The sequence below is a fragment of a genome, unplaced genomic scaffold (genome assembly GCF_019419815.1).
Source record: "Pyrus x bretschneideri cultivar Hongxiangsu unplaced genomic scaffold, Pyrus_bretschneideri_v1 Contig17, whole genome shotgun sequence".
NCBI classification, from domain to species: domain Eukaryota; kingdom Viridiplantae; phylum Streptophyta; class Magnoliopsida; order Rosales; family Rosaceae; genus Pyrus; species Pyrus x bretschneideri.
Window position 1 is genome coordinate 3,591,356 of NW_025999468.1, and position 14,765 is coordinate 3,606,120.

The following is a 14,765-nucleotide window of genomic DNA, read 5'->3' on the forward strand; positions in this document are numbered from 1 at the left end:
TCCTACTCACTATATACAGGCAAACATCCAAAATGGTGAGGGAACCATCATCCTCCAGCGGCCAATCAATCACCACCGTTGGATCTCCTCCCGATCACTTGCCCCACGCTCGCACTACCTTTGAGTCTCTGACTCTCCACACGCATGAGACACCATGCAACCGTCCAATTCCGTATCCGTCAAATCAAATCAAACCGGAAATTGAACCGGACCGGCGGTCGAACCGAATATTATTAGAGCGAAGAATTCACGCTTCTCGATGCCCTGCTGCAAAATTCCTTACCCCCGACCTTCAATTTTCCGAATTTAATATTTTTCTGTTTCCAACCGAATTAAATATTTTCTCAACGTACAAAACAAAATTAAAAAAATTAAATAGAAAATTATATTCTTTGAATTGTAATTTAATTTAATTTACTTTTTCCCCGAATATTTCTCACAACTCTATTTCTGGCTCCCTTACGAACGAGCCCTAAAAGTAAAATCTGAACCGATTTTTCCCCCAGTTTATTGTCCGAATGAAAAAAAAAACCGTCGCTAAAAATCCCAAAATTCACACTGTCTCCAAGCAACCAAACGCGTTCTCCTTTCCCACCTGAATTCCCATTTCCTCGCAGTTTCGTTTCATCTCTCCGATTTCCGCCATCGTTAGCAACCGTCGGTTTCGCCCGTGGCCCAATTTGGACGGCTGTGATCGTCCGTCTCTTCAATCACCACCACAACCGCCGCCGCAGGCGTTGCCGTTGGTAATTACTAAATCTATGTTTTTGGGTCTGCTTGGAAGCGTGAGTTTTTGGGAGGGGGATAAATGCATGTGGCTGGGGATCTAGGGTTTCGGAGCCTCGTGCTGGTGGCTTGTTTTCTGGCGCCGGTGATCGGATTCTTCGTGGTTCGGAGAAAATGGCGCCTCGCTAACGCCAGGAGGGAGGAGATCAGGAGACTTTTGGTCTTGGCCAAGGAGGAAGCTGCTAGAGCTGAGTTCGAGGTCACGGCTGGGTACGGCGCCGCTTCGGTGGCTGAGATTAAGGGTCCTTATTGCGTTGTTTGTTACTGCCCCACCACCACGCGCTGCGCCCGCTGCAAAGCGGTTCGCTACTGGTAAGTTTTCTGATATATTATATTGAAATTTAATTCTATTTTCTGTGATTTTGTTTCCAAATTGTGCGTTTTGGGTGGTAATTTGTGATTGTTGATTACATTGCATGTTGAGTATATTAAGTATTTTTTTTGGGAAATTTCAATGTGAATCCCAGTCAATTAATTATTTAGGTGGGTGTATTTAATTGGAAATTTGAGAGATTTTAATGGATTTATAAATCTATGGATGTTTATGGAGTTTAACTGATTTGTAAAGATTTTATGAAAAATTTTGATTCAATTCCCTTGAAATCTCATGGGGAGAGGTGAGATCTGTGGATGCTTAAAATACACTACAAAATCTCTCCACTTCCTTCTAATTCCTCAGCTTTTCCAAATTCTTTAAATTCTAATTCTAATTGAATACACCTGGAATGTTATAAATATCTTTAAAATTCTAATTGAATATTTCTAAGGATTTTAATAAACTATCTTAAAAATTCTGATTGAATACACATTGAATGTCAATGAATCACTTAAAATCCTGATTGAATACCCCTAAATTCATTAAAAGAATTAAAATCCCTCAAAATCCCAATTGAATACACCCCCTCTTATTTTCCCTTTTGCTGATCAGGGGTGGTTTTTTTTGGTAATTAATCTGATTTTATTTCCTGAATATGTTGAAGAAGCTAACACTTGAAAACCTGTATTTGACGCAGACAGGGGAACGAATTTGATGATTTTTATGTTGTTTTTGATGTTACAGAATCTCCCGTGAGTATTTACAAATGTTATGGGAATTGTTTGTTAAGATGTTACGACATCTGCGAACTAACGATGATTAACAGCCATTTGTAGATCGTTTTTTGTTGTTTTTGTATATGCTTATTTTCAAGAAGTACCACATGGCATAACTGAGATTGTGCTACTTGTCTGAAAGGAAAAATGGTAAAAGATTGGCTAAATGCCATAGTTAGTTTGTTAAAATTTTAAATAGCTGTTGCCACTATAATATGTTTGATAATGCTGAATGATGAAATAAAAATCCTTGTAGGTGGCTGTAGCCAACCCCTATAAACTTTGATAAGAAATTAAAAACTTTGTGGAATTATAGTTTTATTCATTTAAATGCGGGCATCTGTAATTGGTATGGTATTTATTTTCATGGACATTACATCTAATTAAATGTTTCAGTTCTGGGAAGTGTCAAATTGTTCACTGGCGACAAGGTCACAAGGAAGAGTGCCGTCCTTTTACCATAGTTCACCAGAATATTGATGTGGGAAGTGATTCTGGTGTGAAGGTAACCAAAGAAGACCTTGAAATTAATACCGACAAGTTTCAAAGTAGGCAGTCTGTTGAAAAATCTTCTGGGGAACCTGCATTGCCTAATCCTCATTGCTTTCCCGATGTTGAATGTATAAGGGATGATGATAGTGAAGATGAATTTCTTGCCGAGAGGAAAGGAACAAATTGTACGTCTGACTCAGCAGCTACCTCGTTTTCTGGATTTTCTACTTCTGCCAGCAGTACTGAATCTTCGGACGATGTTTCTGTCAGTGGGAGTGTTAGTTCATTTGAACCTGACAGATCAGATGGACAACCATCTGCTAATGATGCCTTTGACATCCAGCAGATTCCCTTTAATGTTAACAACATCGATCAATCTAAGCCATCATCTCCAAAGTTTGCTAGCTTGGTTGATTCTGTTGATGGTTTTGCTAAGTTAAGTAAGTTGAATCAGGTTAAACCTAGTATAAATGATGAAGAAAATGTGCAGAGATCAAATTTTTCTTCAGGTTTGAACGACAGTGGCATGAGTGAGTGTCCAGTTGCCGAGTCTTGTACACCTTCTTCTGATTTCTGGGGGAACACTCTTGATTCCATAGGGTCCAAGAGTGATGCCCAAGTGTCCAATTCCAGTGTAGCCAGTAATACAAAGATATCTGATTCTGGAGATTCCTTACATTTTTCATTCAACTTGTCTGGAAGTACTGCACCTCCCCTTCATAGGCTAGGCTCCAAGTCAAGGGGCACGAGGTTAGGTGATGATCTTCTAGATTCTTCAGAGCTCAGTAAGTCTACTCATGGAGCAGATTTATCAGAAAAGATTAGTGGAGATGCTGTTAAGGTCAAGAATTCCCCATCACGGAACAGTAAAGGGTTGAAAAAAGAGGATAATGAATCTAGCAGTAATTCACATGCCTTGAAGTTCAGAGAAATTAAGTCTATGTCATCCTCCTCGCCTTCAGTTCAAAGATCTCTTGGCACTGAAAGAGTTTCAAAAAGCACAGATGCTCTGAACTCTAGTAGAGTGCTATCCACAAGTTCAGAAAGGTCAGGTCATGCTGTTAAGAACTGCAGCAGAACTTCTGATGTTTTAAAGTCTAGGGAAGCTGGAACTCCACCACCCAGTGTTTCTGATGCTCGCCTTGCATCTGCTGTTGGAGGTGCACTTCCACGTGTAAAATCTGGAAAAGTGGACTGTGTTGAGGCTAGTGATACTGTTTCATCTCAAGCCACAAATCTTTCAAATGATAGGAATGGCTTGAAAACCTCTGTATTTAAGGTTTTCGATCAGTTTCGAGGATCCAAAATACCAAAGCACTATCCTTTGGGAGTTGGGAGTGAGATTGCAGGAAAATATAGCGAGAAGGTTTGACCTTTTACTGTTTTGTAGTGCCTATTTCTTAAGATTTTAACTGGCTAGAAATAATTGTAAATTGATCATCTGTATTTGTTTCAGCAGGAACTCTTTTCTTATGAATTATTCGTCAAGCTTTACAATTGGAACAAGGTGGAATTGCGCCCTTCTGGCCTTATAAATTGCGGTAACAGGTAACATCATGTGGTACCTGTTCATGTGGTCGTTTTTGGAAGAAAAATAATTGCATAGAATCAATTAGTCATGTGAATCGGATTAGATCTTCAGAAAGTCTTGCAGCTGTAACCTTGCTTTTAGTTACTATGTCTTCTTGGTAAGGTGAACTTGCATGTTGCTACTTGTTGCTTTACATAGTCAGTATTACCCAGTTCCACATATATGGTGCAATTCCATATTTCAGTCTTCTAAACCAGAAATGGAAAATGACCTTGATGTGAGGACACGATTATTACACTGTTTAACTGAATTTGCTTCAATTATTATGTGCATAAAACTTTATTATATGTTTTTGCTCGTTTCATTTTATAACAGATTTGATGGATCAAGCTTTGAGTTTTTTTATCAGAAGTGTGGTCATTCTGTTTTTAACATATTCTCTATTTTTATTCTGCAGCTGTTATGCCAATGCAGTGCTACAGTGCTTGTCATTTACTCCACCTCTGACTGCTTATTTGCTTCAAGGACTTCATTCTAAAGCTTGTAAGCTTTCGAACATGCTCTCCCCTTTGGATTCCTAGCAAGTACTTGTTTGGTACAGTCAGTAGGTCTTGTATTCTGCACAGTTTATTGATGAGATTTTAATGGGTCAGGTGTAAAGAAGGGATGGTGTTTCATGTGTGAGTTTGAAAGTCTAGTTTTGATGGCAAAGGAAGGGAACTCTCCTCTGCCTCCTATGGGAATCCTTTCCCAGTTAAGAAAAATTGGAAGTCAACTTGGTAATGGGAGAGAAGAAGATGCCCATGAATTTCTAAGGTGTGCCAACTCTGTACATCTCTGGAGCCTAACATACTATTCTATGCATTAGTAACAGTATTACTGTTCTTCTGGAAAAACCTTTTATTGACTTGATAAGTTAAATTGACAGGTATGCAATTGACATGATGCAATCTGTTTGCCTTACGGAAACTGGGGTTAATTCTTCGCGCTCTTTGAACGAAGAAACAACTTTAATAGGCCTTACATTTGGAGGCTACCTTCGATCAAAGGTATGTATTACTGTTATTATAAGTTTTATACAACCAAGTTTGTGTTATCTTGTCTGAGCTTGGATAATAATTTTCCTAATAGAATGTATAAATTTGATTTTGTGTTGCAGATAAAATGCACAAAGTGCCAAGGCAAGTCTGAGCGGCAGGAAAGAATGATGGATCTTACTGTAGAGATTGAGGGTGATATAGGAACCCTGGAAGAGGCTCTTCGTCGATTTACGGGTACTGAGACCTTGGATGGGGAGAACAAATACCAATGTAGCAGGTTAGTTGTCCTTTTTTTCCCTTTTCTTCTATAAATATGTTTGAACATCTATTAATTCTGGTTACAGCAAACATTATGTTTTCTTAATCAACCTTTAGGGCAATGAATTATAACTTGGTGAACCATTTTGGCAATGCGATGAATACTATATTAATTTCACATTCTGAGTAGATATTATGGGCTATAGGGCATCAAACTAGGGCTTCAAACTCTCTGTTCTATATACAAAATTGAATCATACTATTATTTTCTTCGCTTTGGCTTGATTATTCGCCAAGGTTTGGTTTAGAGTGAAGGGTACACGAAAAATGAAGTTCTTATTACAATTTTAGTTCTGGACCTTACCAAGGTTAGTTTTTTTGTCCGATTGTTATCAAATTATACTGGATGTAGTTTTTTTTTTTCTGGAGTTATTGTATTCCCCCTCTTTTCCCCCTTTTGTAGTCTGCTTATGGATGGTTACTCATTGATCTGCCCTCAGAGTTTGAACAACTATAAACAAAAAATAAATACATTTAAGTTTTTCTAATTTTATGGAATTGTTGGCTAAGATGCACTAATTTTGTTGGTGCATTTCAATATCATGTCAATCAGTTGCAAATCTTATGAGAAGGCCAAAAAGAAGTTGACAATACTGGAAGCTCCAAATATCCTTACAATTGCACTAAAGCGTTTTCAGGTAATTGAGTTATTGAAGGACGTGTTTTCAGTCTCGGGTTTTTGTAGATTCCTTTTCTTTTATCTGATGTGTTCTCCTGTAAACAGTCTGGTAAGTTTGGGAAGATCAATAAGCCTATCCGGTTTCCTGAGATCCTGGACTTGGCACCTTTTATGAGTGGTACAAGTGATAAATCGCCTATATACAGACTTTACGGGGTGGTTGTGCACTTAGATATCATGAATGCAGCATTTTCTGGTCACTACGTGTGCTATGTCAGGAATTCCCACAACAAGTGGTTCAAGGTTGATGACAGCACGGTATGTTTTTTACGAAGTTATTTCTTTAATATGGGTTGCAACTTTACTCTTTACTTTGTTGTTATTTAGCTTTTGCTTTTAGCTATCTAGTGTCTACTGTAAGTCAATGGGTTACCTGAAGGAAAATACAACGCAATGAACAAGGTTTCTCCTTCAAACTTCATTTAGTCTACATGTAAAACAAGAAACCGTAGCCCACAAGGATGACAAAAAATGAACTGTCCCACAAATGGTCAACCTCCTTCCACGTCACCCGAAGATTTGGTTCTCTACAACTACAGGGATTTATATTAACTATGTTTGTCACCGATGAAATTTTGTTTTACCTCCAATTGTGATGATATGATGCATTATTAGGTAGCATCCAACCCTTTTAAGAATTACAACTTGAATTTCTATACTGGACCTTTCAGCGATGTCTTATCTTTTAGTCTCCAGTGTCTTGCTTATTTATTTTCATGCATAACCAGAATGTTGTTGTAATTTCATATCCTAGGACTTTTTAACTGATAATGTGTTGGCTTTGGTTGGGCAGGTAACCCCTGTGGAACTTGAAAAGGTCTTGACGAAAGGCGCTTACATGCTTCTTTATTCAAGGTGATGGATCTCTTCTGTTTTGTTTGCTCTTCTCTCTCCTATCTTTCTCTCGTATAGTTCCTTTCGTCGCTGTTTTTTGGGCTTTTGACTGAACTACCTTGCAGATGTTTGCCAAGGGCCCCGAGATTGATAAGGAACAGAATTATATCTAATGATCCCAAACATCGAGCCATTCCTTCTTGGATCGGTGGAAAGGCTACCAACTTGAAACCCAAATCTGTCTCCAGACTCTCCACACATTCGGGTGTTGACCATTCTGTACCCAATGCATATCCACCAGAGGAGCTGCGAAGGATTTTGGAAGAGGACTCATCAAGTGACAATTCTTCCCTTATCAGCAACAACTCCGACGAAAGTTCTTATAGTACTGGTAGTACTCGTTGCTCTACCAGCACCGATGACTTGTCCGATTACATATTTGGTCATTCCGGGCGTGGTTGGAGTAGATCCTGGAGAAATTTTTCGGATTCTGACACTTCTTCCACATCCTCTTCCTCACCCTCCAGTACTAAGCATTCACCCCTCTCTGATTCGAACAGGTATGCTTCAGTTTCCCCTGAAACTATTGGGAGTAGCAAGCCAGTAGATTCGTTTGGCGCAGCGACGGTTACTTTTTTGCACTCTGACACCACTAAACAATGTAGAAAGTTAGCAAGTAGTAGTAGTAGAAATAGGGAAACCGGCACGGAGAGATTAGGACCCGACTCTTTAGGGGATGTAAAATTTAGAAAATCAATAGTAGAGAAAGAACGGTAAACATTTGATTCTCGTATATTTTATGTTTGAAAGCGGTAAATAAAAGAGATGGAGGCCGTGGCCTTTTTTCCGGTTACCCTGTTCAAGTCTAATATTATTAACACAACCATCTTAAAGCTTCGACGAAGATATGGTGCGTGAGTGTGAACTTTTAGCCGTTGATGCAAATGAGTTTCACAATGTTTAATTGTGCGTAGGCGACTACAGGTAGAGAAGTAGAAGTCATTGCTTCGTTCATGTCGTAATTTTAGTTTATGGGGATCAAAATTTGTGTTGAAGTTAACAAAAGATGGCGGAATTCGTTCAGCGTTTGAGTAAAAGCCTCTCTTGTAATGCAAATAGGAAATAGTGCAACCGGACGAAAACTAAATAGAAGATTTCAAGGTCTGATTTTCGTTTATGGAGAGTTTGATACCTAAATATGACTAACTCATCATATGTCACATGACACATGATAACAACATACGACATCAAACAAAAACAAGGCGGGTACAAGTAGGGGTGGGTCAAGTACAATTATCGTCCTAAAAATCTCGTACCAATTTTTGTATCAAACTTTCAGTATACCGAAGTTCGGTATTACCAAATAATTTGGTTGACATGGTATGATAATAGTAATTGTCACTTTGTTTTGGGACAAAATCTAATTTTGTTTTTGTAACTCACTTCAAGGGAAAAACTTTTTTTTCTTTTTTTTTTTCTTATACCTTTATCTCATACATTGTAGCCTAAATTCATTTATTATTCATCATTCACAATTCACGCACACAATAATTCAAATGATATGCATCAAGATTCATGATGAAAATTAAGCCTACAATCCAAATAGAAGTTATGAACCAAAACAAATAGAAGTTAACAATCCAAATAGAAGCTAAAGTTTCAAACCAAATGAAATTGGAACTAAACTTCAAAAAGTAAAATTCATTCATCAATCCTTCAAGCTTGAGATGCCAAAGCTTTTGGAGAAGGCATTGAATTTGTAGAAGATTGAGCTTGTGTCAAGACTACATTACAAGCAAGGAAAACATATTAGTAGCAAGAAGAATTAAAGTTGAAAACCATTTAATGACAAATTTACCAAAAAAATTAAAACATATCATACTTGTTTCCACTTCTCCCATTTCTTTGTAAAATTGACGCATATCTCTCGTTGGTTCCTTGTAGAAGTTTACTTCATCCGTCCTAAGCCAATCACTAGTACACACTAGTGTTTCTACCATTTTAGGAGTCAATGATGCCCTAAAAGGGTCCACAACCCTTCTCCCTAGGCTAAATGCATTTTCACTAGCAACAGTAATAGTGGGGGTTGCAAAGATATCCTTAGCTATTTGTGAAAGAATTGGGAACTTTATTGTGTTTGATTTCCACCAACTCAAGAGATCAAAGTCACCAACACCAATGCTAATAAGTAGGGTTTTATTTTCAAATTATTGGAATATTATAAATATATATATTATAAATATGTGTTATATAATTATATATTATATAATTTATAAATTATATATTATATTATATTTTACGGTACTATAATACCATGGTAATGGTATCCATTACTAATACCGTATCAAGAAATTTCAGTACGATACAATATCGTACCATTACCAATTGACATAAAAAATTTGGCATAAAAGCGGTATGACATGGTTGATACGCCAATTTGGCAAAAAAATCCACCCCTAGGTAATGAGTATAACCTTGGAAGAAAAACTTCGGGTGGGACTTTTGTGGCAAATATTATCTAGTTAAAATAGAACATGTGTTACAAAGTGTGAATGTTCCCAAACAAACATTCGTAGTGCGAACGTCACCCCGAAAAAAAGGCTTATCTGCAATTGAGTCAAGATTGAAGGCGAACCAAAAATAGAAAGAAAAAAAAAAGTAGTCAAGAGTGAAGGCCAACCAAAAATAGAAAAAGAAAGTGGAGGCTGTCGGATTTTAGTAAAAGTGAGAAGTTGGGGCATATAAATGTTGACCGGAAAGTCAACTATTACTCACGGCACGTGATCGTTGGCGGGGAATTTGAACGTTGAAGGAAGACAAACCGAATCGAATCACTCCAAATAAACGGCCCACACGTTACAGACCTAGCCCATATATGCATACTTACAGACCTTGGTCCACATCATCCTCTCCAAGTTGAGATTCAGAATAACTTATACGGCAAGGATAACATCTCACGTGATATTTCGTGTCAATAAAATTGAAATAATGAACGAAAACTTACATAAGTTTTATTTTACTTGCACAAAATGATACTGTGATATAACAATATACCGATGTCATATAAGTTCTTTCTTCTTTAAGTTTCAAATTCAAAGATCAAACCAAAAGCGCTGTCAGCACCAATGATGACAGCCTTTAGACCCTCATGCCAAGTTGCACCAAACCCATGCCCTATTCCCATCCACTTGTTTGGGTGGACCCCGTCGTCTTGAATTTGGCCTACGTTTAAGCCACTTGGATTTGGTGGTTTTTGGTTGGGGATAGATAAGAGTGGAATCATCCAAATTCTTTTGTCAAGTTGAAATTAATGTGTGCTCATCGGCTTGAACTTAGTTCCCAGTTGAACATGGATAGGTGTGTTTTATTATTTTCTACATAGTTTGGAGTACTACTCTCGGTTCTTTAAAAGCATAAAATATCAAATCGATCGCATTACTAATTCTCTCGGCAAAGAGTTGCTTGATTTTATTTAGGACGCTCTTTAGGCAATAACAAGATCTAAGTCTTAATGTTGTTAGACTATTAATTACTATGCAGTAATATCAAGGGATAAATAGCAGACCAAAGGGAATAAGAGGAATAGATTTCACATTTGAATGATTTGTCTGGAGGAATGAACTATACTTTTATAGATACTCTTTGCTGAGAGTTGTGAGATTTTTTTAAATGGTCTATCTTTTCATGATAAGACCAAGGACGGAGCTAGGATTTTTTTTCTTCGGTGGTCTAGCTGAAATTAGTACCATAAAATCATATCTTCATTTTTCTGCCTATATAAATATAATAATCAACATGAAACAACAACAGTAGAATATATATAAACTATTCTCAAAATCGTAACCCTAACTGACTAGATAAATAATTAACCTACTAATTAAACCAAGAATAAGTAAATAAAGAGATTAAGATCATACCAAAGGTGGCACTTATTGAAAAATCTCAATAGAAAGTAAGGAAATTGCAGAGATATGAATTTAATGGTGGATTCAAACAATTAAAGCATGCGTTCACAAAAATCCTTCCCGGACTACGCCCCTACAACCCACCTTAGTCATAAATCTTATCACACCCGTTGATTATACGTATATCCATATACCAATCTTATAATGCGCCTCTGTACATTAAATACACATATAGTAAAACCAACATCATCATAATTATATTCCAACAATTTAGTGACTTTTGTATTTCAGCTTGATTTTGAATTCCATTTGCCTTTTTTTTTCCAGAAACAAAGTACGTACGAGTGGATATAAAGTCCCGATCGATATTTGATAATTTGATACTGGGCGGTATATATGTTGGAAGAATCAATCTAATTAATTACATATAAATTACTTGAGAAGGGTATTGTTTGTTAATATCCAGCTAAAAAAGAATTCAGTTGAAGAGTCATGCATGCAACCAAATTTCATGGGCAAAGCATATAGCAAGCATCCATGCATGCATGCAGGCACCGCGCCTGAATATATGTGGATATGTACACGGTTTAGCTTTTCCACGGAAACTGAAAGTCATGAAAAAAGTTAGACAGCCGTACACACCGCAAGTATCCCTTGTGTTACGGCGATGTCCAAGAAAGCAGCAACAATGTTCTCATTTTTCTTTTCGGCTGAAAGATTGCTGTCCGACGATCTCTTTCCGTATGCTAGCTCATGCTTTTCATCAACCTCGCCACGCATTGCATCTCTTGAGAGTTAATGTATCTCTCGTTGATGGAATGAAAGGCCTTATATGAATTTATAAGTTGAGTTGCTTTTTAATTAGTTTTATAGTAGAATTTCAACTATTTTTATGACATCAGAACATGTTGTCCCGCGTGTGAAGCCTAACGTCTACATGTGCTCCACGTCATCCAATTTATAATGTTTACGTGTTAGACTTGAAAATTAGCTATATGTGAGGGGGAATGCTGAAAATAAATCTCACATAAATGAAAGGAATGATCTTGCATGAACTTAAAAATAAGTTAAAGCACTCACTCTATTACCGTTTAATTTTAGGAAAAATTAGTATTTGGTTCCTAGTTTCTAATGTTCATTGATTGAGACGTTATCACTTTTTAGATTTTGATCAAAGTTCCTAGTATTAATGTATCAATGAATTACATGTCAGTTACATAATTTTTTAAAATAAAAATTAGTAATTGATTTAGGGTTTTAATACTCACATCTTTATTAAACTCCTAATTAATTTTCAAAATATAAAAAAATAAAATTAGAATAAATTTTTGCACATTAGTTTTTTTTTTAATTTCAAAATTTCATAAAAAAAAAATTCAATTTTTTAATCTTATGTGTACCCATTCATATACCAAATTGTTATCTGTAAAATGTACCTTTTTTAATATAAATTGAACCTATTTGTTCATATAAAATTCATTCAATCTTTTTTCTATTCCATTTTTTAAACTTATATGGATACATTCTATTTGGTTGATTTGAGAATGTATCCATGCCAAGTTTAATAGAAGAAATTTAATAATGTTATTAAGCCTAATATATATATATATATATATATATATATTGTGAAAAATGTACCCATGTTTTGGTGCAATAATTTTTTGTTTAGTTTTGATGAACGTATCCATGTATATGTATAATCTATTGGAGAGTATAATTTATCTATAATATTTTTTTTATCCCATAAATTGTGGATTTTATTTAAAAAATCTCATTAATATAAATAACTAAAAAAAAATATTAATTTAAAATTATAATAACTTACATAGAAATACATTATTACATTAATGTCAAGAATTTTGATCAAAACTGAAATCCACAAAAATTTCAATAAAAAAATATTATTAATTAAGGACCGTCAAAGGCATAATTTATGAATAAAATATTATCCCAATTTTATAATAAAAGATTAACTTCTTTATGAATCCATTCAACGACTCATTTTTCTTTTTCTTTGAGAAGGCCAGTCAAAGGCATAATTTATTATCCCATTCATAGTAGGGTCACCCTTTGACCCGTGTTTATGTATGCCCCTGACCCGATGAGCAATTTGAATATACATATTGAAGTACAATGACTAAAATACCACGTGCATATTATATTGTCGGTGCCGCGGAATGTGGAATTTATATTTATTTGAACGAAGTGCCGATTTAATATTTGAATTATCATTTTAGTAAAAATTAGATCTTTGATTTATTTTTTCAGTAAAATAAGTTCTTAAAGTCATTAAAAATTACTAATATCATCCATATTATTATATTTAATGCTATTCTATCAATTTTTTTATCAACTTAAGTCACTTGATATACTTTAGTGTGTAATACCGCTATTTTTTCGCTTATAAACCCTTAACATTTCATTAGGTTGCGAATCTAACATCTAATTTACCTTCCATTTTTTACACTATTTCTTATGAAAAACTATCAATTTACCCTCCAAAGTTAATTCCATACACTATTTCTTTATGAAAAACTACCAATCTATCCTCCGTGTGTATCACATGCAAGTAATGTGACTTAAATTAATGGGAAATTGAATATAGTAGCTTTGAATATAATATTAGAGATGTAATTGGCATATTTTTTTTAATTTAAGGATTGATTTTTTCTAAAAAAGTAATTTAAAGACCTAATTTTCACTAAAGTGATAATTTAGTAACTAAATTAACCGTTTGCGCTATTCATTTTATTATGAATTAACAACAATATAATACATTCTCTGCAATAAGAAAATGAAATTTTTAATACATTCTTTGTAATAAATAAATTTTTTTAATAAATTCTATGTAATAAGATGGAATTATATATGATGCCACGTGTACCAAGTTACATTTTTTAACAATTGTTGGAACTGCATGCACTGTGGTAACCCAATCAAATAAGTCCTAATCAGCTAAAAAAAATTAAAATACAAGTAGCAAAAAGAAATAGATCAACATCTTTTACTCAGGCTAGTCGCCACATTTTATTTTTATTTCATTGCAAAATTTGGTTTGTTATAACTAAAATAAAAAGGATGACTAAGCAACTAGAAAAAAAATGCAAAAGAAAAAGAAATAATGGGCTTGGACCCAAACTGACCGAACTAAACATGATTTGGTTTCATTAGAGGTTTTAGAGCATTTTCAAACGAGTTAGCAAATTTTTTTTTTTTAATTGTTATTTGTTAACTTATTTGACGCTTTTAGACTATCTTAAAAATTTGTCACCCAAACTACTTTAAAATATTAATCTAATAACTTTCTCTTATCTTTTGAAACCCAAATTTTAATATTCAAAATCTTTACCAAACAAATTTTTTCAATAAAATATATTGCGGAACTCAACTTGTTAACTTGAACAAGTGGCATTTGGCCTTGTAATATACAAGGTCAATTTCTAATTTTTCAATTTGCTAATTGGGTTGCTACTTTTGTTGGAGATACGTTTTTTCTTAGTACCATAACAAATTTAACTTTACTATCCAACTACTACCTCGCTTGGAGATGCTCTTAGGTAAAACTAACAAACCAATTTGTTTCCCATTTACTACAAAAAAAGTGCAATAGTCACCAATAGACAATATTGGAAAATAATTGCAACGAGTAAAAAAAATTTGAGTTTGTGTAGAAAGTGTCATTTTGGCGCTGTTTGTGTTAACAGTGACAACAAATAGTAGCAACCATTCAGCACTACTGTCTGATAGTATTCCTCTTCACTTGAAAGTGAGAGGTCTTAGGTTCGAATCTCGTGGATGGTGAATTCGATATCAAATTAGATTTCCCATTGTGTGACTTAGCCGAACTTCTCTTTCTCTTAGTGTAAAAATGTCGATATACTAAATATAAATACAAAATAGTAGTAAAGGGTCCCTTTTTACACCAACGCCCACATCTTTTACGCTTTGCCACTACTAACACTATTCTTACTTCAACAATAACTACCATGAATTACTAATTGCTATTTTTGTTAGTGGTAGGGCTTAATACTTTATGAACTGAACAATGAAATCGAATTGAATCAAACTTCTGAAACCAAAAATTACCG

The 14,765-nt window shown here is 35.0% G+C and overlaps 1 protein-coding gene and 1 long non-coding RNA gene across 3 annotated transcripts; one reads left to right on the plus strand and one right to left on the minus strand.

Moving 5' to 3' along the window:
* The first annotated feature begins 490 nt into the window (after positions 1–490).
* Positions 491–7,625, plus strand: LOC103964961 (ubiquitin carboxyl-terminal hydrolase 16). Of its 2 annotated transcripts, none has more exons than XM_048581441.1 (11): positions 491–1,098; positions 2,275–3,736; positions 3,827–3,918; positions 4,359–4,444; positions 4,555–4,717; positions 4,830–4,950; positions 5,061–5,218; positions 5,813–5,897; positions 5,984–6,196; positions 6,732–6,793; positions 6,898–7,625. In XM_048581441.1, the coding sequence occupies exons 1-11, from the start codon at positions 809–811 to the stop codon at positions 7,547–7,549; spliced, it is 3,384 nt and encodes a 1,127-aa protein (XP_048437398.1). In that variant the 5' UTR covers positions 491–808; the 3' UTR covers positions 7,550–7,625. The 2 variants fall into 2 exon arrangements, with proteins under 2 accessions (XP_048437398.1, XP_009376247.2); XM_009377972.3 differs by having other exon boundaries at positions 3,830–3,918.
* Positions 7,626–8,270: 645 nt separating this feature from the next.
* On the minus strand, positions 8,271–9,645 carry LOC125475956. Its single transcript, XR_007257293.1, has 2 exons — positions 8,655–9,645; positions 8,271–8,556 (listed from the first exon to the last, which is right to left on the minus strand). It is a non-coding gene; the product is annotated as an uncharacterized LOC125475956 (long non-coding RNA).
* Between the last annotated feature and the right edge of the window lie 5,120 nt (positions 9,646–14,765).

Coding starts and splice junctions, on each gene's coding strand:
- LOC103964961 (XM_048581441.1), top strand. CDS start 809: ATGCATGTGGCTGGGGATCTAGGGTTTCGGAGCCTCGTGCTGGTGGCT. Junction 4,718..4,829: donor GATGCCCATGAATTTCTAAG/GTGTGCCAACTC, acceptor TTAAATTGACAG/GTATGCAATTGACATGATGC. Junction 6,794..6,897: donor TACATGCTTCTTTATTCAAG/GTGATGGATCTC, acceptor ACTACCTTGCAG/ATGTTTGCCAAGGGCCCCGA.